The sequence below is a fragment of the Astyanax mexicanus genome, chromosome 22 (assembly GCF_023375975.1).
Source record: "Astyanax mexicanus isolate ESR-SI-001 chromosome 22, AstMex3_surface, whole genome shotgun sequence".
In the NCBI taxonomy this organism is placed as follows: Eukaryota; Metazoa; Chordata; class Actinopteri; order Characiformes; family Acestrorhamphidae; genus Astyanax; species Astyanax mexicanus.
The window spans coordinates 38,567,191-38,592,743 of record NC_064429.1 but is presented as its reverse complement, the minus strand read 5'-3'; the positions used below and the strand labels follow the sequence as shown (position 1 = coordinate 38,592,743).

The following is a 25,553-nucleotide window of genomic DNA, read 5'->3' as shown; positions in this document are numbered from 1 at the left end:
TAGTTTATTATCTTTTTATGAAACTGGTTTAATGTAAAAATTTGGTTTGAGATAAAAGGCTAATGTATCTAACAGTTAATTGGAGCTCCAGCAAAATCGCCAATTAAACAAATAGCATTATGCTAACTACATAAACTGCACAAACTGCTAAGAGCTGTTTCTGCTAAATGCGTATACAACAAAATAATTGTTTAAATCCTTTCAATTAAACAAAGCAGCAACAGGTTCTACATTTGTCAACCCTTTAACTAAATTGCTGTAGTTGGGCAGATATATATTTCTGTAAAATATAGTTTGCAATTGCATAAACATCTAAAACAATAAAAATGCCAAAAGCTTGAGTTGTTACTGTTTTCATTAACAGTATTCTGACTCTGCTACTTTAAAAAAAAAAAGATTTTTTTGGTGATTTTCCAGCAATTTTGTGCAGCCAGAGTGCCAGAAAATAACTGTAGAAAACTGTAATGTTCTGTTCTGTAATTTAGCATTTTCTACAGACATTTTCTGGTGCCTCTTCTGCCAAAAAAAATAAAATAATGTAATTTAGCACTACAGGGGTAAACTCCAGACGCTAATCGTGTGTTAGCATGGCTAATCGAGTGCGTTTAAGGTAAGATAAAGTGAATCTGATGGTGTGAAGTTGATTAGTGCACTCTGAAGTGTTCAGGGCAGGTCGGCGGGTGTAGAACAGCGTCAGTTCTCACTCTGCTTCCCATTAAACTCCAAAAAGAAATCAATGCTTTTACAGCTTTAACAGAGCAGCAGCCTAGCGCTATTAGCGCAGCAATCGGGGACACTTACAGAGCATTCAGGCAGCATATTGCAGCACTTAGAGGGGATTTTATTGGCTAGCTTGACGGCTGACCCCCACTCTAAACTTCTCCTGAGGTCCCCCGGAGGATGAGTGCCGTCTCCACAGCCAGATTTACCATGATCTTCAGATCTACAGGGAGAAAACAGAAATGGGTTAAATTCATCAGCCTGAAACAATGAGGTTCACTGAAGATTTAAATTTGTACATATAGCCGTGTAAAAAATAGAACATCCCATAGAAACCTATCAATATCAAGGCACGTGCTGATGCTCATTTTATATTCTTTTCTATCTTACTTCCCACCAACAGTCTATTTCACATCTTTTACCTGCATTGTTCAAGTAACAACAGTTACTGAATATATCTATGCAGAATAATGTAATTTTCTCAAATCTTTCTGCTCAGTTTCCTCTGCTGAGAAGAGTTTGTTGAACACGTCCAGGTAGCTGCACCATTAAAATAGCAATCCACCAAAGACAGAGATTACCTGACTCTTAAAGAAAATGATGAGCAAAGGACAATCTGATGTGTTTATTTCACGATAGACCCAAAATTAAATACACCTTTTTTAGGCCACACAAGGTGTACTTTTTTCCATCGTTATGATAGCAAAGATACACTAAAACACCCTAAAATCAAACTGTCTCATCTATGGATTGCTAAAATAGGGCCCGGACATGACTCAAATCTGGAGGCTATAAATAGAGTTAAAATTTTCATCAAACCACAGTGTCTACTAATTCTTCTACAGTGAAATAATAAGAATAGAAAAAGAAAAAGAAGAAGAAGAAGAACAAAATGAAGAAGAAGTAGAAGAAGAAGAAGAAGAAAAGGAAGAAGAAGAAAAAATACTCCATTTCTAACCACCAAACTCAGTGCCACACAAGCAGTTCTATTAATAACTAAAATCAGTAAACTGTTCTGGACTCTGGGTTCAGAGTTCAGGGTAATGTTTGTCTCCCTGGTGAAGGGTTTCTCTTGTAAACATTAGTAAATCTTGCTCTGGTGTTCCATTTAAATGTTAAGGGTGATCTTCAAGGAGACATAACATAAAAATGAAATGCTGCATTAGGAAGAGAATGAGAATATGTTCCTGATTCCTCCCTCTCAGTCTAAAACTGAACACAGACAGAAAAACAGTCTGAGAGAAGCTCAGAAGCTGGACGTTGGGGAGGTCAGTGGGGCAGAAGCTGGACCTTTGTTCAGTCTGCCGAATGTGGAAATGTCAGCGGCTCAGAGCTAAATCTGGACAGCGCTCTGGCTGTGTAGCTGTGTCGGTGTGTAGCTGTGTCAGTGTGTAGCTGTGTTGGTGTGTAGCTGTGTTGGTGTGTAGCTGTGTCAGTGTGTAGCTGTGTTGGTGTGTAGCTGTGTCAGTGTGTAGCTGTGTTGGTGTGTAGCTGTGTTGGTGTGTAGCTGTGTCAGTGTGTAGCTGTGTTGGTGTGTAGCTGTGTCAGTGTGTAGCTGTGTTGGTGTGTAGCTGTGTTGGTGTGTAGCTGTGTCAGTGTGTAGCTGTGTTGGTGTGTAGCTGTGTTGGTGTGTAGCTGTGTTGGTGTGTTGGTTTGTAGCAGTATTGCTGTATTGCTATGTTGGTGTGTTGCTATGTTGGTGTGTAGCTGTGTTGGTGTGTAGCTGTGTTGGTGTGTAGCTGTGTTGGTGTGTAGTTATGTTGGTGTGTAGCTATGTTGGTGTGTAGCTGTGTTGGCGTGTAGCTGTGTTGGTGTGTTGGTTTGTAGCAGTATTGCTGTGTTGCTGTGTAGCTGTTTTGGTGTGTAGCTGTGTTGGTCTGTGGCTGTGTTGGTGTGTAGCTGTTTTGGTGTGTAGCTGTGTAGCTGTGTTGATGTGTTGGTGTGTAGCAGTATTACTGTGTTGGTGTGTAGCTGTGTTGATGTGTAGCATTGTGTAGCAGTAGCTGTGTTGGTTTGTAGCTGTGTTGGTGTGTTGGTTTGTAGCAGTATTGCTGTCTTGGTGTGTAGCTGTGTAAGTGTGTAGCTGTGTTGGTGTGTAGCTGTGTTGGTCTGTGGCTGTGTTGGTGTGTAGCTGTTTTGGTGTGTAGCTGTGTAGCTGTGTTGATGTGTAGCTGTGTTGATGTGTAGCTGTGTTGGTGTGTTGGAGTGTAGCTGTGTTGGTGTGTAGCAGTATTGCTGTGTTGGTGTGTAGCTGTGTTGATGTGTAGCATTGTGTAGCAGTAGCTGTGTTGGTTTGTAGCTGTGTTGGTGTGTTGGTTTGTAGCAGTATTGCTGTCTTGGTGTGTAGCTGTGTAAGTGTGTAGCTGTTTTGGTGTGTAGCTGTGTTGGTCTGTGGCTGTGTTGGTGTGTAGCTGTGTAGCTGTGTTGATGTGTAGCTGTGTTGGTGTGTAGCTGTGTTGGTGTGTGGGTGTGTAGCAGTATTGCTGTGTTGGTGTGTAGCAGTATTGCTGTGTTGGTGTGTAGCAGTATTGCTGTGTTGGTGTGTAGCAGTATTGCTGTGTTGGTGTGTAGCAGTATTGCTGTGTTGGTGTGTTGGGGGGGTTTAAGGCCATGAGATCAGAGCGGGAACAGAACCGGGTCGGTCTCTCCGTAGCACCGGGCCGCCTTCGCCTTCGCCTTTCCCTCCCTGAAGAGAAGCAACGACTCCAGAAGGCGAGATCAAGTGCTGAACAAGTGCAGTAAGCTGAGGAGATACACGGCTGTACCCGGGCTTTTATTCTCTGAGATTTTATTTATATCCTTTTTGTTCTTTTATTTCAAGAGGCTTGCTGTGTTTGTTGTTTGAGCTCCACAGGGATTCACTGCAATGTTTAAACCTCTGAATTTTATCAGCTCAAAGAACAGCAGACGAGACACCAAACGCTGGACTCGCTACAGAACACATTTTAGTCTGAGGTGTAAAGAGGGATAACTCAGCCAAAATACTCTAAATCAATTAATAATCTAAATCTATTTATTTGCTTTGCAACTAGGCAAAATTGGTAAGTGGATACTTTTCAGTATTTTCTTGCCAAAGATAGTCTCAAGTCTCAAGATATACAGGTAAAAATCACAATTATAAAACAAGTCAAGTTGAGTCCAAGTCAAGTCACGAGTCTCAGGATAGAATCTAAACATGCACAAAGTAAAGTGATAATCAATAAACTTGGTGTGCACTTCTGGTTTGATTAGACAATGGGTTATACCACTAGAGGGCGTTAAAATTCTTCCACTGCAAAAGTCTCTCAGAGGCTACTGTTGGGTAGTGTTCCTCCTGGTGAGAGATCATTTGATGCTAGCCATGCCTCTGCGACAAACATTAAAACACACATCACCTTTGTTTGCAGTGTTATTATAAACAATAAATTTTAGTGATGAATCTTCTTTAGTGATGAATCCAGGTTCTGTTTGTTTAGGCTCTATTGATGGTCAGGTTTGAGTTTGGAGTCTCGTGGTTTTATCTCTTCCTGCCTTTTCCCTGGACTGAAGAGTTCACAGTGTAAACTGCAGGTGTGATTAATGATCTGAGGAGCATCTCATACAGTGAGAGTCGGTCACTCCTAGTAGTGATAGGAGGAACATTACTAACAGTGATCTCAGTGATCTGTGCAGAACATCCTGCAGATTCATGTGTTGCTGCTTTCTCTCCTGCAGAACTTTCATTTTTCAGCAGGATAATGTTCACCCACACACAGCAAGGGTTTCCCAGGAACACAGTCTCCACCAGATTGCAGCACTTCCTCGTCCTGCCCGCTCTCCAGATTTATTACCAATCCAGCATTTATGGAGCAGCTGGGACTCAGCTTCAGCTTCAACCTACGAGTGTAGAGCTACAGGATCTACAGGCCCAGCTGTAGCAACATCTGTGGGTAAATGTGCTGCAGGATCCATATAGAACCCGTAGAACCTCCAAACCCAACTGCCTCAATCTCATCTTATATCCAGACTAGAGGAACCAACAGGGGTCTAGATAGAACCTTGTTTCAATTGTTTTAACAGTTTAACTTAATAAACATATCCTTTCTCTTAGAAATAAAGATAAAGTTGTGATGAACATCTTCATTTTAAAGCTCAATTGCACTTTATGGATAGCATAACACAGAAATTCTCAGCAGACTGATGCATGTAGGAACTGTGTATGGCCTGAATGGAACCATCTTGAATTGCGTTCTCCAGCACTTCCTCCCTCTTCAGATCTTTTCAACACAAAAACCCACAGCACTCTCCACTCATCTGTTTCTATAATGATTTCTCCTTCTCTACATCCCTTTGGAAATTGCAAATAATGGGGATATGGAGGGGGATTTATAAGCAATCATCTCCGGCTTAAGATCATTTCAATTTGAAACCGGTGCTCCGTTCTGTCGCTTCTATAGAGGAGAAGAGGTTTGGGGCAGAAATGACGGAATGACTTTCTGAACGGCTGATGAAGCAATTAGCATGTAGTGACACGAGGTTACAAGAATGTGGGTCAGTAAGGCGTTTAAAAGTAAGAATTCAACACTTTCTGTGATTTACAACCATAACAGTCCCTACTGAAAACAACATCCAGCAACAACCCCGCCAGCTCAAACACTTCAACTTAAGTAAAAAGGGTTAAGCTGCTTGAGCTGGTTCAGCTGGTTAGCTCTTGCTCAGTCTATGGTTTACAGTTTTTGTTTGAGTTTGATGGTTTAGCTGGTCTACCAGCACGATTGACCTGACCAAGCTAAACAATCAGTAACCAGTATCACCAAACTTTGAAATGACCTTCCATCACCACCATCACCAAGCTTATCAACCACAATCATTACCAAGACCAAGCTGATGAACCACCATCACTAACAAAACTAAAGCTTATTAACCACCATCACTTATAAATCCAAGCTCGTCACAACCACTATCACAAACAAAACTAAACTGGTCAACCACCATCATCAACCTGATGTTTAACCATCACCAACAAGACCAAGCTGATCAATCACCATTACCAAAACAAAACCAAGCTCATCACCAACATGACCTTCAAGACTAAGCTGGTTCATGAAAAAGACCAGTATGTCTCATTTTCGTCATGAAAACTAAAATATTTTGCTTCATTGTTTTTTGTTAATGAAATAAACACAGTTTTTTAATTGTTATATTATTCTAGTGATGTAAACATTTTTACTCAATCAATGTAGCCATAAAAGCGGGTAATAATAATAATAATAAGAAGAAGAAGAATATCCCGCAGTCCAGAGTTCTTATATTTCATTCTCAGCAGTTTCTATTGATCCACAGTCCAAATGTTCGGCATCAGCTGTGAGAGAGTGATAAATGCATTTCCTGAGCTCCACAGATCACCAGATCACCTCTACCTCTATCAGTCATCTCACTGATAAGATAAAACACCCGCCACCAGCCACCCACCACCTGCCACCAGCCAGCGCTGGCTACTCCTCACTGATAAGATATAATACCCACCACCAGCCACCAGCCAGCACCAGCCACCAGCCAGCACCAGCCACCACCAGCCATCAGCCACACGCCACCAGCCACACATCAGTCACCAGGCACCCACCACCAGCCACACACCTGCCACGCACCAGCCATGCATCAGCCACCAGCCACCCACCACCAACCATGCACCAACCACCAGCCAGCGCCGGTCAACATCAACATCATCTCAGAGCTTCCTCTTTACTCCAGCAGAAACAGCTAAAATAAATAACCATTCGTTAACACTCTTCTTCTACAGATCTTCTGCAAACAACCACCAAACATCTAAACACCAATAAAACACTTTCATTCCACTGAGAATTTACTTTAGGTTAACCCTTACAGTTAAAACTGCTGTAAAATAAAGCGTGCTCCATGTTTTGCAGCTCTTTTCTCTTATTCTGAACTAAAAATAAACATCTAAAGAAATCCAAATTCGAATCCGTCCCAACAGGATACAAATTTAAATATAAATGAAGTCATTATGTAAGTATGCAAATAATCAAGCAATTATATAATTGCGTATGAACTATTATGCAATACAGACTAAACTAGAGCAAAACATCAAAATATTAAATCATTAAATCATCGTAAGTGTAGAGTCTAATTAACCTCATTATTTTTATTAAACATAACAATCTGCTACATTAAATTGCACCCGCTGTTGATACAGATGTGCAAATGCACACTTACACAGCTTGTCTATTTAGAGAAGTTCTGCCAATAGAATAGGACCCTTTGCAGCAGATAAATGAACATGAGTCTAATCTGTAGATCAGAGGAACTCTGTTTTCTGGAATGATGAAGCTTCATCCTGTACTTTAGGATACAGAGATGATTCATAAATGATCTTATTGTGGCTGAATGTAAACAGGTTCTCACAGCAATGTTTCTGCTCAGAAAGATTCCTCTAGACAGTAGAAACAGTTACTCAAACAAAAGCAGGACAAACTCTTTTAATAGCCTTAATTTCCAGTAAAGTTCAAAATACCTTTGCTCAGGTGAGTCGTTACCTGTTATCTATGGCTGTAGGTGTCCAGTCAGGGCTGTGAGGCTCTGCCCTCCTCAGACGGTGTTTGTGATGGGAGTCGCTCCGAGACCTAAACCAAAAGTGATATATTTACTTACTTACTATTACATTTATATAGCACCTTTCTACCACTCAAGGCACTACAATTACATTGTACACACACTCCACACACCGGTGAGAAATGGCAGCCAATCATGTACAGCATACTCTCAACCGGAAACCAGCGTCCACCTGGATGACTGGATCCACCCACAAAAGTAATATATGGGATTATAATAATTACTATATAACTATTAAACCAGTGATATCTGTTGTGTCTTATCTTGTTATATCTTGTCTTATCTTGTCTTCTCTTGTCTTGTTGTTATCGTGTCTTTTCTTGTTTTGTAAATTTTCATTTTTTAATCCATTTTTAAAGCTTTTAAAGTTAATTTTATTAATACAGATCAGCTGTAAGTCGTTAACCAATAAACTGTTTGATAAAAATCCCTCCTATTTTTTATAAGGCAGCGTATATTTATTATATTACACTGTGAAGCTGCTACACCTGTATATATCCGTACACCTGCTGCAGCCAACATCCATCACTCAGCTTCACTGCAATGCACACACACACACACACACACACACACACACACACACACACACACACACACACACACACACACACACACACACACACACACACACTCCCGAGCCTGTGGAAGGTCAGTGTGCTGGGCTGTGTGTGGAGGTGCCGTGAAATTGGTTTATGTTTCTGCTTGCGGGCTGAACCAGGCTGAATCGGACCGGTTCAGGCCGGTTCTGCAGGTTCTGGGCCGAGCACTCGGGCCGAACCGCCTCTGAAACTGAACCGGACCGTCACCTCTGTACAGCTCCATGCTGCTCATCCTGACTCTTTAAGCTACATGCAGCTACAAAAGCTTTATATGGATCTACACGGCAAATTTCTGAAGCTCAAAAACCTGGGGTTAAACAAAAATGTGTGAAAGTGTTAAACTGTGTGAGTTTATTCTCCAACTTAAACTACAAGTTGAGTTGAGGGGATCTGTGTTGTGGTCTAGAGTTTCAGTTTATTTCAGAGTTTATTGTAAGGTGTTGAGGGGCGTGACTGAACTCTCTAATGGGCGTGTCCTCCAATCCCAGCTCACCATCAGTGTGTATTCTTACCCACCAGGGCTTCCTTCCATGGGGTGTTTTATTATATTTTATATAATAGTTGTTTGCTTAGCTGACGTGTTGTTGGCTATGAGAGCAAGTTACCAGATTCTGCACTGTAAAGTGCTGGAAATGCACAGAGAACTGGAATGCAATGAAAAAATACTGGCATACACATGTTGAGTATGAAGCTGTTATTGTAATCAGTAATGCTGCTTTTGTTGTCATTTTTACTTCTAAATGTTCCAGGGTTTTAAAATATTAGTTTAATAACTCAAATGTTTGCATTAATTGTTACACTATGAAAGACTTTATGGCATGAAGTTTATGGAAAAATGAACTCCAGCTGAGAGCTGTATTTTACTCTAGATGGGATAAATATTTTAACAGTTCAGATTCAACTCCTAATAAGAGTTAAAAATTAAAAGAGTTAAAACTCCCAGAAAAGAGTTACTCTAACTCTGTAACAGAGTGTATTCGATGGTCACGCATATACACTTAAAATGAGTTGATATTAACTCTCAGAAATTTAATTCCAAAAGCAGAATTTGACTCCAAAAGCTCCATACAGCTTCATACGTCTCCGTATAACACCATATGGCTCCATGCAGCTCTACGCTAATCCATAGGTTCCAAATGGATCCAAACAGCTCCATATGACTTCATACAGCTCAATATGAATTCACACAGCTGATCTGTATCAATCACAGAAACTCTGACTTAACTCAGATTGACTGTCCTTATTCTACTAAACCCAGAAATACATGAAGCCAAAAATGCAGATAAACATATTTATTCGTTCTTAGCGCAAAATAAAATTTGGTACAAATTTAAAGTACTGGTAAAAGCACTGATTGGGTTCACGTATGAACTAGGCATAAAAAAAGTTAATAAAAATGATAGTGTAGAAGAATACAGTACCAGTCAAAAGTTTGGACACCGCTTCTCATTTAGTGGCGATGTCAACATCTAGAGGTGCTGTTAACATCGCTACGATAAGCATGACAGAGCTACACTATAAAAATGATAGAAAAATTATGTTCTTTTAAGGACATTAATGGGTTAAAGGTGTCTAATGTGATAACAGAGGGAGGCGGTACCTCTTTTTATGTTTTCTTCTCTCCTCCTTCCTTTTGCGTCTGCTGCAGGAAGAGCTGAAAATCAGAAAGAAACGGTTGAGTGAAGATATATGCACTGTATTTTAGAAAAATTTCAATGGGATATTTTGTTGCTAGGTGATTACCTATATATATTGATAATTGAACAAGATTTTTGCCAAATAAATTGTAAAATAAAGTGTATTATTTAATATCATAGCATTTCACTGCTATTTGTACCATATATATGTACAGTACTTTAAATTAATGTCTGTTTTTACACCTGTCTGTCAGTAATGACTGAATAATAAACACTCACCTGTGCCGTCTCTTCTTGGAAGCAGACCTGTGTGAGAGCAGAGTTAGCATTAGCATCAATGCTAACATACCTTTTATAGCTAAATAGCTAACCTAGCAATAGCTACTGGATTGTCCCCACATAGTGTGCTCTCAAATAGTTATAAACAATGTTTAATATCTGCTGAACAGTTAGGTTACTATAGCTACTACTTTATGATCAGTGTTCACAGCAGCAGCTTCTTCAGACTTTATTGACTGTAAATACGATACAACCAAAACTCCACCGGATATTCTAACACTAATCCAGAAGAAACACCTGAAACTCCTGAAAGTGTGTGTAGCAGGAAACATACCTGTGCTGCTTCCTCTTCTTCGAGCTCTTCTTCTTCTTCTTCTTCCTTACCGGTGACACGCTAGCGGAGGATGACCTGGAGGATTGTGGGGATTTATTTTAATACTTAATTATACAGTAACTCTGAGAGTGAGAGAGAAGCTGAACGTAGAAAGTTGTAGCGTAACTTTACTGACCGTTCTCTCCTCCTCTTCCTCTCTGATTTCTTCTTCTTCTTCTTTGATTTAGACATCGGCCGGGGGGAGAATTCACCATCAGACGACACACTGTATAAAACACACAGAGAAACTGATTTTATAGATTTTATAAAACCCACACTAACCCACACTTCACTCACCATGGTCTCTGCTATGATGGTTTTAGCTTTTTATATTTATTATATGTTAATTAATTCGTAACTACACAGTTATTACAAAAATAGATACATATATTTTATTCTTTAAGAGACGTTTTTTTATAAAGTCAGTTTGGTTGGTTCTAGTTGGGTCCAGTTATTCTGTTATTTTTGTTGTTCTCAATTTGTTCATTTAGTTAAAGTGTATAAATGTGCTTAAATGTTATAATTATTTTCTTCATTTATTCCAAATTAAATATGTGGGCCACCACAATGTATTTGATTAATTTATAATCAAATATATTTAAAACCTGCACTGATTGAAAATGTTTCATAATAAATGCAATCTTTAATTACATTGTTAATACTTGATTGTTAACATGTAACAACAGTGTTATAAGCTACATTAATATAAAGTGTGACTAATAATTGTATTTTCATCATCGTAATACACTTTTAATGACTGTAATTTTGTAATATTATAATCTCAAAAACACTTGCAGAACCCAAACACAGCGATTATTAAAGTCCTCTAAGCTGACAGAGAAAATCCAGAAAGGAACACTGTGAGATCAGGACTGCTGGTCTGATTCAGCCTCGTCCAATCAGCTCTCTGCTTCCCCGTTAATCCTCAAAACCTTTACAGAAGCCCCGCCCCCTCCGTGCCCCTGTCACTCACGCTCAGAGAACAGCAGCTTGACCTCTATACCTCATCCTCAAATCCATATTCCCTGTTTACTGATATGCTTCCGCTCAGATCACAGGGCTTCTGGAGCTTACACTGATTACACTCCAGCAGATCAATAAATCACACTCAGTACATCACATTTAATCACATTCAATCACATATAATCACATTTAATTTCATTTAATTACATTTCTATCACATCTTTACTCCAAACCAGCCACGACAGGAGCAATATATAAATTAGCTTCTGTTATCAGCACTGCAGCTAAAAGACTCCTCCCCCTTACTGTGATTGGCCATAATTATATGACTGTTAGTCTTGGTTCTATCCTTCTCAGGTAGTTAATTATAATACATGATGTAGAAGCGTACCTATGGTAACCTGTGTGTGTGTGTGGGGGGGCAACTACACACTGATGGTAAGCGCTCATTATGCAAATTGGTTTTGTCAGCATCAGGCTGATCAGTGTTGATTGATGGTGATCCCACTGGTGACTGGTGTTGATTGGTGCTGATCGCTGGTGATCGGTGTTGATTGTGGTGACCGGTGCTGATGTTGCTGATTGTTGGTGATTGATGCTGATCAGTGATTTATGTTGGTGATCATAGGTGATTGTGCTGATCATAGGTGATCATTGGTGATTGTGCTGAATGTGCTGATCGTTGCTGATCGGGTCGTTTGGGTTGATATAGTGGAGTGCATGCTGTTGCCGCCGCTACATTAGCGGAGCTGTAGCGCATTAGCGGCTGATTAGAGATGAAGCCAGAGCTTTTCTGCTTAATTAGAAATCTTCGTCACTCATTATCCCCTCTCTCAGATACTGCAGTACAGCTGGGAGACAAAGGAAGCTCATCTGCATTTTGTCGCAACTGCAAATCCAGAAGAATCGGTGTGAAAAAGTTCAGATGAAAAGTTGTGTGACGTAAGCGTGAAGCTTACAGTTTAAATAGGATTTATTTTCTACCCTAAAACAAAGCTGTTAAATGGGTTTAATACACTGCAAAACACTATAAATGTTCTTAGACTCGCTAAACATTTAGACAAAAGTCTTATCATAAACAACTCCTTGGTAATCAGGCGGAACAAGATCTAACAAAACAATATAGCAACCACTTAGCAAGCCCTTAGGAACTACTAAGCAACAACCTGTTACCATAGCAACTGCCTACAAAAACCAGCAATCTCCCAGCAATAGATGAGCAATCTTAGCAACCAATACTTACTGTATACCATAGCAACATTTGAATGAAACCACTAGATTTGTAAGCAAATTAAAGAGTTTTTAATTTGAAATTAACACTACCGCGGCCTACCACGCTCTGTATTTACAGATTTATAGTCCTCAGGTTTTAATGTTTCTGTGAGAAAACTGATTTCTGATTTTCTACAAGCGAACATCACCCCCTCCCAGCACAGTGCCTGCGGTGTGGAGGGCATGTGGGTGACGGATGGCGTTGGAGGATGCTGAAGGTTATGGAGCTAAAAGCCTGTCGGGCTGATAACGGACGTCTGGCGGTGAGGTTTAATCATCCGCTGGCGAGCGACGGCTGTTAAGTGGCGATGCTTTCAGGGTTTGTCTTGAGGCCTCGAGCGCGACAACACAGCATCCATTCATCAGCAGAACTCTGAATTATTTATCAGCTGGTCTGCACAGGCTTTAAACGGCCTCTGTTTGTAGAGTATTAGTTATTAAACAGTGGAGATAAAGAACTCTTACGGCCGGGACTTTATTAGAAGAACCTTCCCTGTAGCTGCTGTTAAATCTGTGGATCTGAAGATAAGTGGATTATTGTTTGTAACAGTGCATTTAAAAGTATAAAATAATGAATAATAAGGAATAATGAATTGCTGCAAATCTCGACATATAGATATATAAATGTTTACAGGGCTGGTCTGATTAAACATTTGGTTTAACCCTATGAAAAATCTCTTAGGTGCTACTTTTCAAAGAAATTTTGCCCAGTTCACGGACTTTGAGAAGAGGAGCATCAGCAATGCACTGAGAGATGCAGGATGGTTGCTTCAATTCTCAAAATTGCCTAGACTATTGGTCTTCCAGCTAGCCAACATTACATTTGGTAGCAGTGGAATAATTTCTGCTATGATCTAGAACTCTATCCTCTTAAGCAATTAATCCAGGTTCTGTCAGGTTTGAGTATGGAGTCTTGTGGTTTGACCTGGACTGAAGAGTTCACACTGTGAACTGCGGATGTGATTACTGATCTGAGGATCATCTAATACAGTGACAGTCGGTCACTCCTAGTAGTGATAGGAGGAACACTAACAGTGATCTCAGTAACTCAGCTTCAGCTTCAACCTACGAGTGTAGAGCTACAGGATCTGTGCTGCAGGATCCATACAGAACCTGTAGAACCTCCAAACCCAACATCTCAATCTCATCTTATATCCAGTATAGAGGAACCAACAGAGTATAAACTAGAGTCCCATTTTAAATGTTTCAAGAGTTTTACCAAATAAACTGTAAAATACCAAAATGTCATCTATACAGAAAGATCTTTAAAGATCCCTTGATTCTAACGTTGAACTAATGTAGCAAATTGAATTTAGTATTCCAAGTCATCTTTCCCACATAAGTCTTGGAGAGTTATTTTGAATGAGCTGCAGTCTTTTCTCTCGGGCGATGAATCTTGAATCTGAGCGTGAAGGTGTTTTATAAGTTCACCTGCCTCGTGGTGAACTCAGCGGCCGATGGAGATAAGTTTGCGGCGGTTCTCCCGACGTTCCCCTGATGTTCTCTCTCCTCCACACTTTGAAGGTATCACAGGAATGACACCCTCAGGAAGTTCAGACGGAATCGATTATTTTATTTTTCTCCCGGGGGAGTTTTAATTTTGACGGTGTGGAGTAACCGCCAGCGTAAGAGCGCCACTTCATCTTAACATTCGTGGCACCACCTGAGCGCGGGCGCTGCCGAGCGGAGATAAGAGTGTTTGTGTTGGTTTCCCCGCAGTGTTTGAAGATTTCTCTCCTGCATTTATGTTCCTATTGTGGGACTGAAGTCTGCGGGCGCTGTAACGCTTCGCTGTTACGTTTATCACATGCAGCTAAAATGAGATGCAGATTACGGTGATGTGCCTGCAGGGAACGTAGCGCCGCCACCGTGTTAAAGGTGTAAACTTAAGTGTGCGTAAAAAATCCCTTAAAACAGCTGGAGAATTAGTAATATGACAGCAAGTACAACAGAAAGTTCAGAAGTTGATCAGAAAGAAGGGGACAGGGTTTGTTTATTGAGTTCAGAACATTTTTTGATAGTATAAAAAAAATAAATAAAAAGGGTCTGAAAATGTTTGGGAAAAGACTATTTAACGTTATAATCGAAGCACTGTGGAGTTTCCTTTAACCCTTTTTACTTCTGCACTGTTAACTAAAAAACACATTTTTAAAGTATTTTCTGGAAGTTCAGATGGAACAGATTGTTTTATTTATCTGTAATTTTTACAGTATTTTCCTTGTAAGTTTTATAGTATCTTTCCCTGTATTTGTACAGTATTTCCCCTTGTAATTTTTAGAGAATTTTCCCCTGTACTTTTTACAGTATTGTCCTTGCAATTATTTCAGTATTTTCCCTGTAATGTTTTAAAAACCTTATGAAGGACAAGAAGCACAGTTTTTTAAATGTGTCATGAGAACAATTCTGAATACATGTAATACAAACAGCTTTTAGTTGATTTTACATGAATATAAAAGCTGTAAAAATCTGTACCAGCATGCTAGCTATTCCTGAGCTAATGCGTTAAACTAAGCACATGTGCTACAACAAAGCATTAGTAAACAATTTTAAATAATAACAATTAGTAAACGGTACAGCAAAGGATTTTTCCATTCTGCTAAATTTTGTGAACTTTTAAATTCATATTAAATCAATTTTAATGTAAAAATTCAAACATAATAAACCTGCGAGAGCGATGGCGACTATGGTGTTTCCGGGTTCGGCTGCATTTGGTGTGCCGCTTCCTCTGCATGGACTTTATCTCCAGTTCTGGTTCTGGTTCTGGTTCTGGCTCTGGTGGTTCTGCCGGCTGTAGAGAGGTTTCACCGCATTTGGGCATCAACCTGAGAGAAAGCAAGAGCAGAACTTCTCTTAGAACCACGAGGAACAGTTCTAAAATCTTCTACACATTTTCAAATTTAGATTTAGGTCTTAATCACCCTCAATTCAGAACATTCTGTAATTAATATTTTAAGATATTTCTTAATTAAGATCATATGGATGAAATTTAAAACAGTCTAAGTACACCTTTATAATGCCAAAATTGTAAAGTAAAAACGAAACTTGTTGGTACCTAAATAAGGAACATTATGAAGATATGGTTTATATATAAGGATTTTAAGTAAAACAAATGAACAGAGGTGGATTTTGATCTGTTAAAAGTGAAATACTGTAATTATTAAAGGTATGAATCTGTTAGACTCTGCAGGATCTCCTCACGCTTCTCCTCACAGCTCTAAACTCGGCAGTCCTGTGGTCGATATGTAAATGAGGTGTCGGGGTAAAGGCGTATTTTCACGCTCGGTTTGATCTGACATTTCTGAAATCATCTGAGGATCTGAAGTGGGTCGGGCGGCTGTGTGGCCTGAAGATCTGGACTCGACCTTCACCTTCTGCTGATATTTTACTGTAGCATCTGAAAATACTGCCTATTAAATAAATAAACAAATAAATAAAACATAGGTTGGTTGGTTGCTATGTTGTGTATGTTGGTTGCCAATGTATTTGTGGCAGTTGCTAAGGTTCTTCTATGGTATAGGTATTGAAAGATAAAGTAATGCTGGTTGGTTGCTAAGGTGTTTCTTGACAGTTGCTAAAGGGTTAATATACTATAGGTTTTGTTTGCTAAGGTGTTGTTTTCCTGTTGCTAAGGCATTTCTATGGTATAGGTATTGATTAATAAAGTGTTACTTGGTGGTTGCTAGGATGCAGTGAAGTGGTTGATATGGTACTGATATAGTATAGGTTTTGTTTGCAAAATTGGTGTTAGGTGGTTGCTAAGACATTTATTTTTTCGTATTGATTGATAACGTGTTGCTATTGTACAGAAGTGGGTTGCTAAGGCTTTGCTAAGTCATTGATAAAGTATCACTAACAGGTTGCTAAGGTGTTGCCATGGTACAGATGTGGTTGTTAAAGTGTTGCTCGTCTGTGCTATGAGAAGTAGTGTCTTCAAAATTCAGATGAAACAATAATAATAACAAGATAAAAAAATAATCAACTTGAAGAAGAAAAAGAATAGTGTGATTACAGACTGCAGTGACACTAATGAAACACTGAAATAAATAATAAAGAGATAAAGAAAGAAAACAGCAGAAAAGTTCCTCTGCATCTTTAAATGATTAATGATATAAACAAAGTCATTTTTGCAGGTTTGATATGAAACACACTGAAATGTTCCAGAGAAACTTTTGATGGGTGAATTTAATCAGCGCGTAACAAAAGAAATAAATCTGCTGTCTGATTTGTCGTTATTGTACTGAAACAATGAAGAGACGAGAATAAAAGTTGTTTGTTATTAAACTTCGGAAAAAGCGTCGCCGTGCCAGACATCAGATCTCCTGAAATAACATCTATCAGGAGAATAAATGAAATAACACCTTCAGCAGGAAAACTCTGCTCATTATCACTCCACCACACGCCCACCACATCTCGAGAAAACTCTCAGAGACTTTTATTACTCTTATACTGACCAACTTCATACAAATAATCCAACGCACTCGAGAAAAACCCACTACAGATGCTCTGCCCAGTTTATTACGGCCAGCTGTATTCTGGCCCAGCTCACATCTGGGCTTAATGTGCTTGTGCCAACACCCCAGTTACTGAGTATAATATGACACTTGGCCCAAGCCGCATGTGATAACAACCCATTTTTGCGGAGTATAATACTGTTTAAAAACTGGCCCAAGCCGCATGTGCCGAAAACATGGTTGCATAATATATAATGGGAATCGATCTGAGCCACATGTGCCAGCCCAACAATTCTCATATTACTAAGTACAATATAACTATTGGCCCGAACTGCATGTGCCAACACCCCCCAAGTAGACTCTTTATAAATTGGCCAAAACTCCAGTTACTGAGTATGATACAACAATTGGCCCAAGCCGCTTTCGCCAACACCCTGTTTGCTGAGTGTAATATGGTAATTGGCTCGAACTGCGTGTTCTGACACTTTAGTAGCTGATTATAAACCGCATACCGATTTTCTGTTTCCGTATTGGCCGATGCAGAGTCTCAGCTGATGCTGCATTAAATCAGCCGAGCTCAGCCCGATTCTTCATGCTCTCTGGGTTCGGTCCAGTTATTACAGAACTGGATTTACTCACTAAAGATTAGGAAGGACTGAACCCTCGAGGGTCCGAGAAGCTGGAGAAAAGCGTCGGATGGAAGCGGGTTTAATAATAAAACGACGGCCGAATCATTTCCAGTCCAAACTCTTCCTTTTCTATTTCCCTCTCAGACGTGTTTTAATCAGTGCATGACCTGCATATTAAAATATTAAAGAATATCCAACTTTTTATGGATTATTCTTATTATTTTTTTACTATTTAATAAGAATTTTCACATTTTAGCGTCTCTCTGTAACCCATATTTCTAAACCCACACTGTCTGAGAGTTCATTTAACCTTAAGCCTCAGGCTTTTAGCAGAGAGTTCACCAGTCAAACCAGATTAGGAGTGAAAATGCCACCATTATCACCAGGAAAAGTATATAATATAGTACAGCTTCTGTACGGCAGTGATAAAATGATTTAATAACCTGGCGAATGTACAAACCAAAGAGGTATGTGTTACAGTTCATTATTAGCGACTATCTAAAAGTACGTACGTAGTGAAGTCGTCACAGGTCTAATGCCTCTGCTGGCTGGTTATGTGAATTTTTCTATATTTTAGTGTCTAGTTTCATTTTCTTTGTTAAATAATACAGCTACCAGACTTTGGAGTTTAAACCTCATTTTATCAGTATGTGTTTTTTTATTTTATTTTAAAATGAGCTGCGAAAGGTATTTTAGAATTATTTTTATTTTTTCTTTGCAATGTTGGACTGTGAACGCCATTGGATAATTGAGTTGATTTAACACACATGCCGCTTTTTAGTGATCTTTAAGTGAGTCGCTAACGGTGCACCGCGCAGCTTAATTTAGTTAAGGGGCATGTCAGTGTGCTATCATAATAATGGGAAAAGCACATCTTGCGCAGCTTGAAACGCAAAGCTAAAGCTAATGTTATTTTATTTACTATTCTGTTTATTGTTGATGTGAAAGTTGGGTTTGTGCTGCTGTGTGTTCATGTGTGTGTAATAAGTGGGGGTGTACGCTCGGCTCGGCACGGCGCCTGTGTTACCGAGATAGCGATGAACGTCTGACTGTTGCCGTCTGTCTAGGTTGTATTCAGTCAGTGGAGCTCCTGTGTTTTCTGTTACCAAGATAAACAAGATAAAACTCCAGAAATGTACCTGAACACACCTCATTTCCAGAACACCACGCCCATCAGTGTAGATATATTCAGAAGATCTGCTGCTGTTTAAACCAGACAGGAGGAAGGAGGGAGTCTAAAGAGTCTAATATTTTTTAAAGCATCATGTTGTGTGTGTGTGTGGGTACAGGTAGGCATAGGTGTGTTATATACGCCTCGGTCTCTGAGCGCCGGCGCTGTGTGCGTTTGAGAGTCTGATTGTAATGAGAGGTTAATCAGTCTCTCAGATTAAAGCCTGATTGCCTGAATCTTCCTGCCGGAGGAAGAAACTTGTCCTCTTCCACCCCTGAATTAGCGAGGGCGAGGCCAAATCACGCTAATAACAGCCTGCATCCTCCGCCGCCGCCATGCTACGTGAGCGGAAACACTGAAGACCTGCTGTTAGGCATGATGAGCTATATCACATTACACTGTTTATATATTTAAGGTAATGTATAATAAATCAAAAAAGATTATCTTGTAGTTTATGAAAGGGATGTAATTCCACAGTCAGTCTAGTGTAGAGACTTTCCTAAAAGAATAGAGGTTTACACTCCACCCTAACACCCTTCACTTCAGAAAACCACTTAGAACATTCAATCAGCTGGTGTCTACAAACCTTTAGTTGCATACGAAGGCTTCCTCACCCTACAAACAAAGACACAACTACACAAAATATCATTAATAGCTGTAATATCTGCCTAAATTTACAACCCTATTAAACCAAAAAAGACAGAAAAGTCTCTCCAAACCAGATCAAAATGGTCAAAAAAACAAGATCCATACCAAGAATCCTCCAGCTTTCACTACAGCTTGACTCAACCCAACATCCCTCAAGATGTGGGATAATCTTCCTCTGTGTATCCAAACATATACGTCAGATCATACAATACATATTATCAATCAATCAATCAATCAATCAACCAACCAACATTGAGTATATTGAGGGTGGTCCTTAATTCCAAAGTAGCCGAGCAAATAGAAAAAAAAAGACGAGATTCTTTCATTTTATCAAATTAAAAACCTCTGGAATATAATCAAGAGGAAGATGGAGGATCACAAACCATCAAACCACCAAACTGAACAGCTTGAATTTTTGCACCAGGAGTAAAGCAGCATAAAGTTATCCAAAAGCAGTGTGTAAGACTGGTGGAGGAGAACATGATGCCAAGATGCATGAAATTAAAACTGTGATTAAAAACCAACCAGGATTATTCCACCAAATATTGATTGTTTCTGAACTCTTAAAACTTTATGAATATGAACTTGTTTTCTTTGCATTATTTGAGGTCTGAAAGCTCTGCATCTTTTTTTGTTATTTGTCATTTCTCATTTTCTGTAAATAAATGCTCTAAATGTACATTTTTGTAACTCAGTCTGGATTAGCTCTTCTGTTAAATGCTGTAAATGTAGAGATACTATAATTAACGGACGCTGAGGGAGTCCAGCAGATCTGATGCTCCTTTATTAGCAGGATTGTGTTTATCTCAGGTGTTCGGAGGAGAACTTGGGCATTTCCTCACCCGCTGTCTGCTGGAGAATGAAATCGATTTATAGCTCCTTACATCACTTTCCTCCAGTCAGTGGATAATAAACTGGAGAGCATCGCTGAAGCTGGGCAGCAGTGTATTTATTACAGATGCTGCCTGAAGAAACTTTTGACACTTCTTGTATCTGATTTCTGAATCATATTCGCTCCGGAATTTAACATGAAGAAAAGCTTAAATTTGTGATTATATCCATGTTTTATACATCATAGAAATCATATTATTTCTTCAGAACAATCATTTCAAGATTACTTCCCTAGGATATAATTTAAAAAAGGGCAGAAGAGCACTAATAGTGTAGCTTAGATGCACACCGTTTGAAAATGACTGAAATACACAAAGACAAAAGAGTGCACCAGTGTAAATATGTAACTATAAATCTGTCTGCTTTTAGATTTACATCCTGATTTAACAGAGTTTGTGTCTTATATAGTGCCTTTTTTCCACGCATGGACACTTACAATTACATTCTACACAAATCAACAAACACCGGTGAGAGGCAGCAGACAATCACACACAGCGTACTCTCAACCAGAAACCACCGTCCATCTTTATCCAGCACTTCTTTTCTTTTCTTTCGTTTTCTTTTCTCATTTCTTGTCTTTCACCCACTGTTACCAGTCACCCTTCTACAAAGGTGCGACAGAGAATGGAGGGACTGACTGGGGTTTATATAGGGTTCTGCTCAGGTGCAGCTGGTTGGTGCTGATCACCACCGGGGATTCTGAGAGTGTTGGAGTTTTGAGCCATTTTTCCCCTGTGTGTACCACACAACAAACACACAACAAATACACAACCTACACACAATATACACACATTATTCACACAACATACGCAAACATACGCGCAACATATAGACAGTATACACAAGAGACATACAGGAAATGTCATAGTGTCTTCTGATTTAATAATATCTAATGTGCACACAATTTGAAAATGAGTGAAATATACCTGAGATATGCAAAGAATCTGAAATGCGACTCTGACTTCTGATTCTGTGGCCGTAAATGCGATTAGTTGACTGTGGTGAGAAAACTGGGTTCAGGCCCGGTTTCTAAGCATTCTGGGCCGAACCGTGTCTGTGTGGAAAATCCTCAGAATGGTTCTCGAACACAGTCTGCAGAGTTTCTGAGCCAGAGAGACTCGTTTAGTAATCGTAATCTGCGAGTCTGAGGAGCTCAGCGTTTCTGAAGCTGCTAAAGGGGAGCAACAACGAGGAAAACTAGAAACTCAGAGCAAACAATAGCAGGAGGAGAGGGAGTAAATGGATAAAAGCGAGAGATTTAAACCACTCTTTCTCTTTTACAGAGAGGGGAGATTCATCTTCTGGGAATGAGAGCTTTCTGCATTAGGCTGAATCATAAAAATGTAAATCACTGCAATAAAACGGTGCTTGGCACAAGAACGTGTGATAAAGAATAAACAATAAACAATAGATTTTTATGTATTTTTGTGTTTCAGCAGGTTTAGGAGAGTGTAAGAGTGTGTGTAAGAGTGTGTGTATGAGTTAGTATGTGTGTGTGAGTTTTTATGAGTGTGTATAAGTGTGTTGGGCTGGTGCTGTCCCGAATAGCGCTGTTACTCTGGGGTTAGCGGACGGTTGCGATGTTCGGCGACTGGCGCGTTGTTGTGTTGTTGTTTGCGGCTTCATTAAGCAGCATGAGCGTGTTATTCTAATGGCAGAAACAAACAACTCAGAGACATAAATCACATCACTAACTCCATCACCCCCCCACCTCCGTCCCGCAGCGCCGCCGAATCCTGCGCTCGCCGAATCCTGCGCTCGCCGCTTTGTGTTCCTCCCTATGCTGTAATCTGCTCTCCCTGTAGTGCTGTAATATTACATCCCTCAGTACCGGGACTAACAGTGTGTGTGTGTGTGTGTGTGTGTTTGTGTGTATGTGTATAGTGTGTGTGTTAGTGTGTATAGTGTGTTAGTGTGTATGTGTATAGTGTGTGTGTTAGTGTGTATAGTGTGTTAGTGTGTATAGTGTGTGTTTGTGTGTGTTAGTGTGTATAGTGTGTGTGTGTGTATTGTTGTTGTTGTTGTGGATGACTCATGGCTCTTGGCTCAGGCCGTCTTTGATTCTCTGTCACACAGTGCTGAGACCCTGAAATACGGAAGGATGCAGAGAGAGAGAGAGAGGTAGAGGTAGAGAGAGAGAGAGAGAGAGGTAAAGGTAGAGAGAGAGAGAGAGAGAGAGAGACAGATGGTGTAGAGAGGATGCATGTAGAGAGTGAACCACAGGAGAGGAAAACTCATGCACACCTCTAAGTGTTCCATAACACTGATGCACTGTATATAAAGAAGCTCTCAGAATTTACTGTTGGGTAGTGCACCTCCTGATGAGAGATCGTTGCCTGATAGATATGCCTTTACGATGCACTTGAAGACACAAATTTAGCCCATTTGACAGATTTTTACAGCAGGAGCATCATTTCCAGCCATCGAGGCTGTTCATGAACCAGCCAACATCACCGTTATTTGCAGTGGTGTTGTAAACAAGCAACCTGGACCTCTAGCGACAAATTTAGTAAAGAATCTGATGATGGTCAGGTTTGAGTATGGAGGTCTTTGACCTGGACTGAAGAGTTCACAGTGTAAACTGCAGGTGTGATTAATGATCTGAGGAGCATCTCATACAGTGAGAGTCGGTCACTCCTAGTAGTGATAGGAGGAACATTAATAACAGTGATCTCAGTGATCTGTGCAGAACATCCTGCAGATTCATGTGTTTTTGCTTTCTCTCCGGCAGAACTTCCAGCTGATAGCAGCAGCATTTTTCAGCAGGATAATATTCACCCACACACAGCAAGGGTTTCCCAGGAACACAGTCTCCACCAGATTGCAGCACTTCCTCGTCCTGCAGATCTCCAGATTTATCACCAATCCAGCATTTATGGAGCAGCTGGGACTCAGCTTCAGCTTCAACCTACGAGTGTAGAGCTACAGGATCTACAGGCCCAGCTGTAGCAACATCTGTGGGTAAATGTGCTGCAGGATCCATATAGAACCCGTAGAACCTCCAAACCCAACCGCCTCAATCTCATCTTATATCCAGCATAGAGGAACATTTCAATTATTCCTTTCACTGTAGTTTAGCATAATGCCATCTGTATATAACCATCAATACATTCATATATGTATAAAGCAATGATGAAATATCTACTTCTTCTGATGTGTAATTATTTAAAGTCTAATCTGGGAACTGGGGGAATGGACATGTGGAGCGTGTGGAACGGCATCATGGGAGATGGTGACAGTAAAAGCCTCCACAGAGACAAAACAGAGACTGATAGAGGAGCATCCTTTTAATTCCCATCCCCCCACTGACAATATTTACCACACTGCTTTATCAAGCTGTTTCATATAGCAGATACAACACACACACACACACACACACACACACACACACACACACACAGTCAGCTTATATGAACAGATTCCCCCCGTCTGTAATACTCCATAACAAATCCGACCCAATCCTTCTGTATATTTATCTACAGACAATACTCAGCTATACACCACGACATCCTTTATTTACAGCCGTCTCGCTCAGCGCCGCTCTCTACTCGACCTTGATGTTCTCCACTGTCGGTTCTGCTGAGCTCAGTTTATTGTTCTACAGATGTTTTATAATAAACGTTTCCACTGAGCAGATCTTCAGGGAAACCGTGTTGGAACAAACTCACTGTGAGCGTGGAAGATGAAACCATAAGAACCAACAACAGACCCATCTAAAGGTAAAATCCCATACATCTGTAAACTGGTGAATCTGGTGAAGGTAACTGTACTTGAGCCACAGAACCATTTAGATGAAGGGTTAATCACATTGGGATTGGTTAGCAAGGCCAAGGTAATACTACAGTAGTGATGTGGGTCAGGACCAGTAGTGACAGATTTTTTATTTAATTTTATTTAAAAATTTTCAACTCATTAGGACTCCCCCTATCACTAGTGTTGCTCCAACACCAGGAAGGTGAAGACCAGCACACACCTCCTCTGACACAACTGCTGATGCTTTAGCATTGCCAAGTAGCATCACAGTGCTAACGCTCGGAGGAAAGACTCGGTTCTGATACATCAGCTCACAGACGCAGCCTTGTGCTGATCCACATCACTCTAGGAGTTTTTTATAATAAAGTGGCCAGTGTTTCTAAAAAATGTGTTTGTAATTAAGTGGCCAGTAAGTGAAAACACAGGAAGGTTACATTACACTACATTACATTACATTTGGCAGACGCTTTTGTCCAAAGCGACTCACAATTTTGAAGTGCAAATAATAGAAGAGGTTAAGTACAAAAATAATAGAAGTTAAAAATAAAGCATCTATAGATAGGGCCTTAAGGAGGTCAGAGGGAAATAATGGGATAGAGGAGTAGAGAAGAGGAAGAAGGAGATGAGGTTAGAATTAGTTAGTTTGTTAGAGGTGTTAGGAGAGTAAGTGCTCTTTGAAGAGCTCTGTCTTCAGGAGTTTATTAAAGATAGTGAGAGATTCTCCTGATCTGGTAGTAGAAGGTAGTTTGTTGGCCGGGAGGCCAGTTAGCAGGGCATTGCAGTAGTCGAGGCGTGAGATTACCACAGCTTGTACCAGGAGTTGGGTGGCCTGTTGCGTCAGAAACGGTCGAATTTTTCCGATGTTGTAAAGCGCAAAGCGGCAGGACCGAGCAACTGAGGCCACATGGTGCGTGAAGAGAAGCTGGTCATCAACCATAACACCCAGGTTCCTAGCAACCTTTGTCGGTGAGAGAGAGAGAGAGTCGATGGTTATGGCAAAGTTGTGTTGAATAGAAGGTTTTGCTGGTATGACCAGAAGTTCAGTCTTTGAGAGGTTTAGTTGGAGGTGATGTTCCTTCATCCATGCGGATATGTCTGAGAGACACTGTGATATTCGTGCAGAGATTGAGTGATCATCTGGTGAGAACGACAGGTATAGCTGAGTGTCGTCAGCAATAGGTGTTTCTATAGGTGTTATAGGTGTTTCTACTAAAGTGGCCAGTGAGTGAAAGCAAAGGATGGTTGTAGGTGTTTCTAATAAAGTGGCCAGTGAGTACTGAGAGTGAGTGAGTGGGTGGAAGTTCTGCAGTTTGCTGATTTACGAGCTCCTCCTGGTTCAGGGATCATCCAGCACTATTAGCCCTGTCATTTTCACAGCCCAACGATTGATAATCGTTATGATAAAAAACGAGTGCGGGAGAGATAATGAGGAGGAGCGGGATGACGGAGTGAGTTAATTAAAGATGGATACTGATGATGCTCTCCTGGGCACCAGCTATTAAAAGTGGGCTGATGATGATGAGTTTGTTTGTGTAACATTAAGGTTAGGGCAGATTTTTACATGAAACTGGCGGTAAAA

At 40.2% G+C, this 25,553-nt stretch overlaps 1 protein-coding gene across 1 annotated transcript in view; it reads right to left on the bottom strand.

The window, feature by feature from the left end:
* Nucleotides 1–25,553, bottom strand: part of srrm4 (serine/arginine repetitive matrix 4) — a 66,592-nt gene that overhangs the window by 6,003 nt on the left and 35,036 nt on the right. Inside the window, exons 2-8 of the mRNA XM_022664678.2 lie at nt 15,095–15,253; nt 10,333–10,422; nt 10,158–10,232; nt 9,824–9,850; nt 9,508–9,561; nt 7,233–7,319; nt 802–943 (exon numbers count right to left, since the gene is read on the bottom strand). Coding sequence (XP_022520399.2) covers nt 802–943; nt 7,233–7,319; nt 9,508–9,561; nt 9,824–9,850; nt 10,158–10,232; nt 10,333–10,422; nt 15,095–15,253 — 634 coding nt within the window. The remainder of the gene's footprint in view (nt 1–801; nt 944–7,232; nt 7,320–9,507; nt 9,562–9,823; nt 9,851–10,157; nt 10,233–10,332; nt 10,423–15,094; nt 15,254–25,553) is intronic.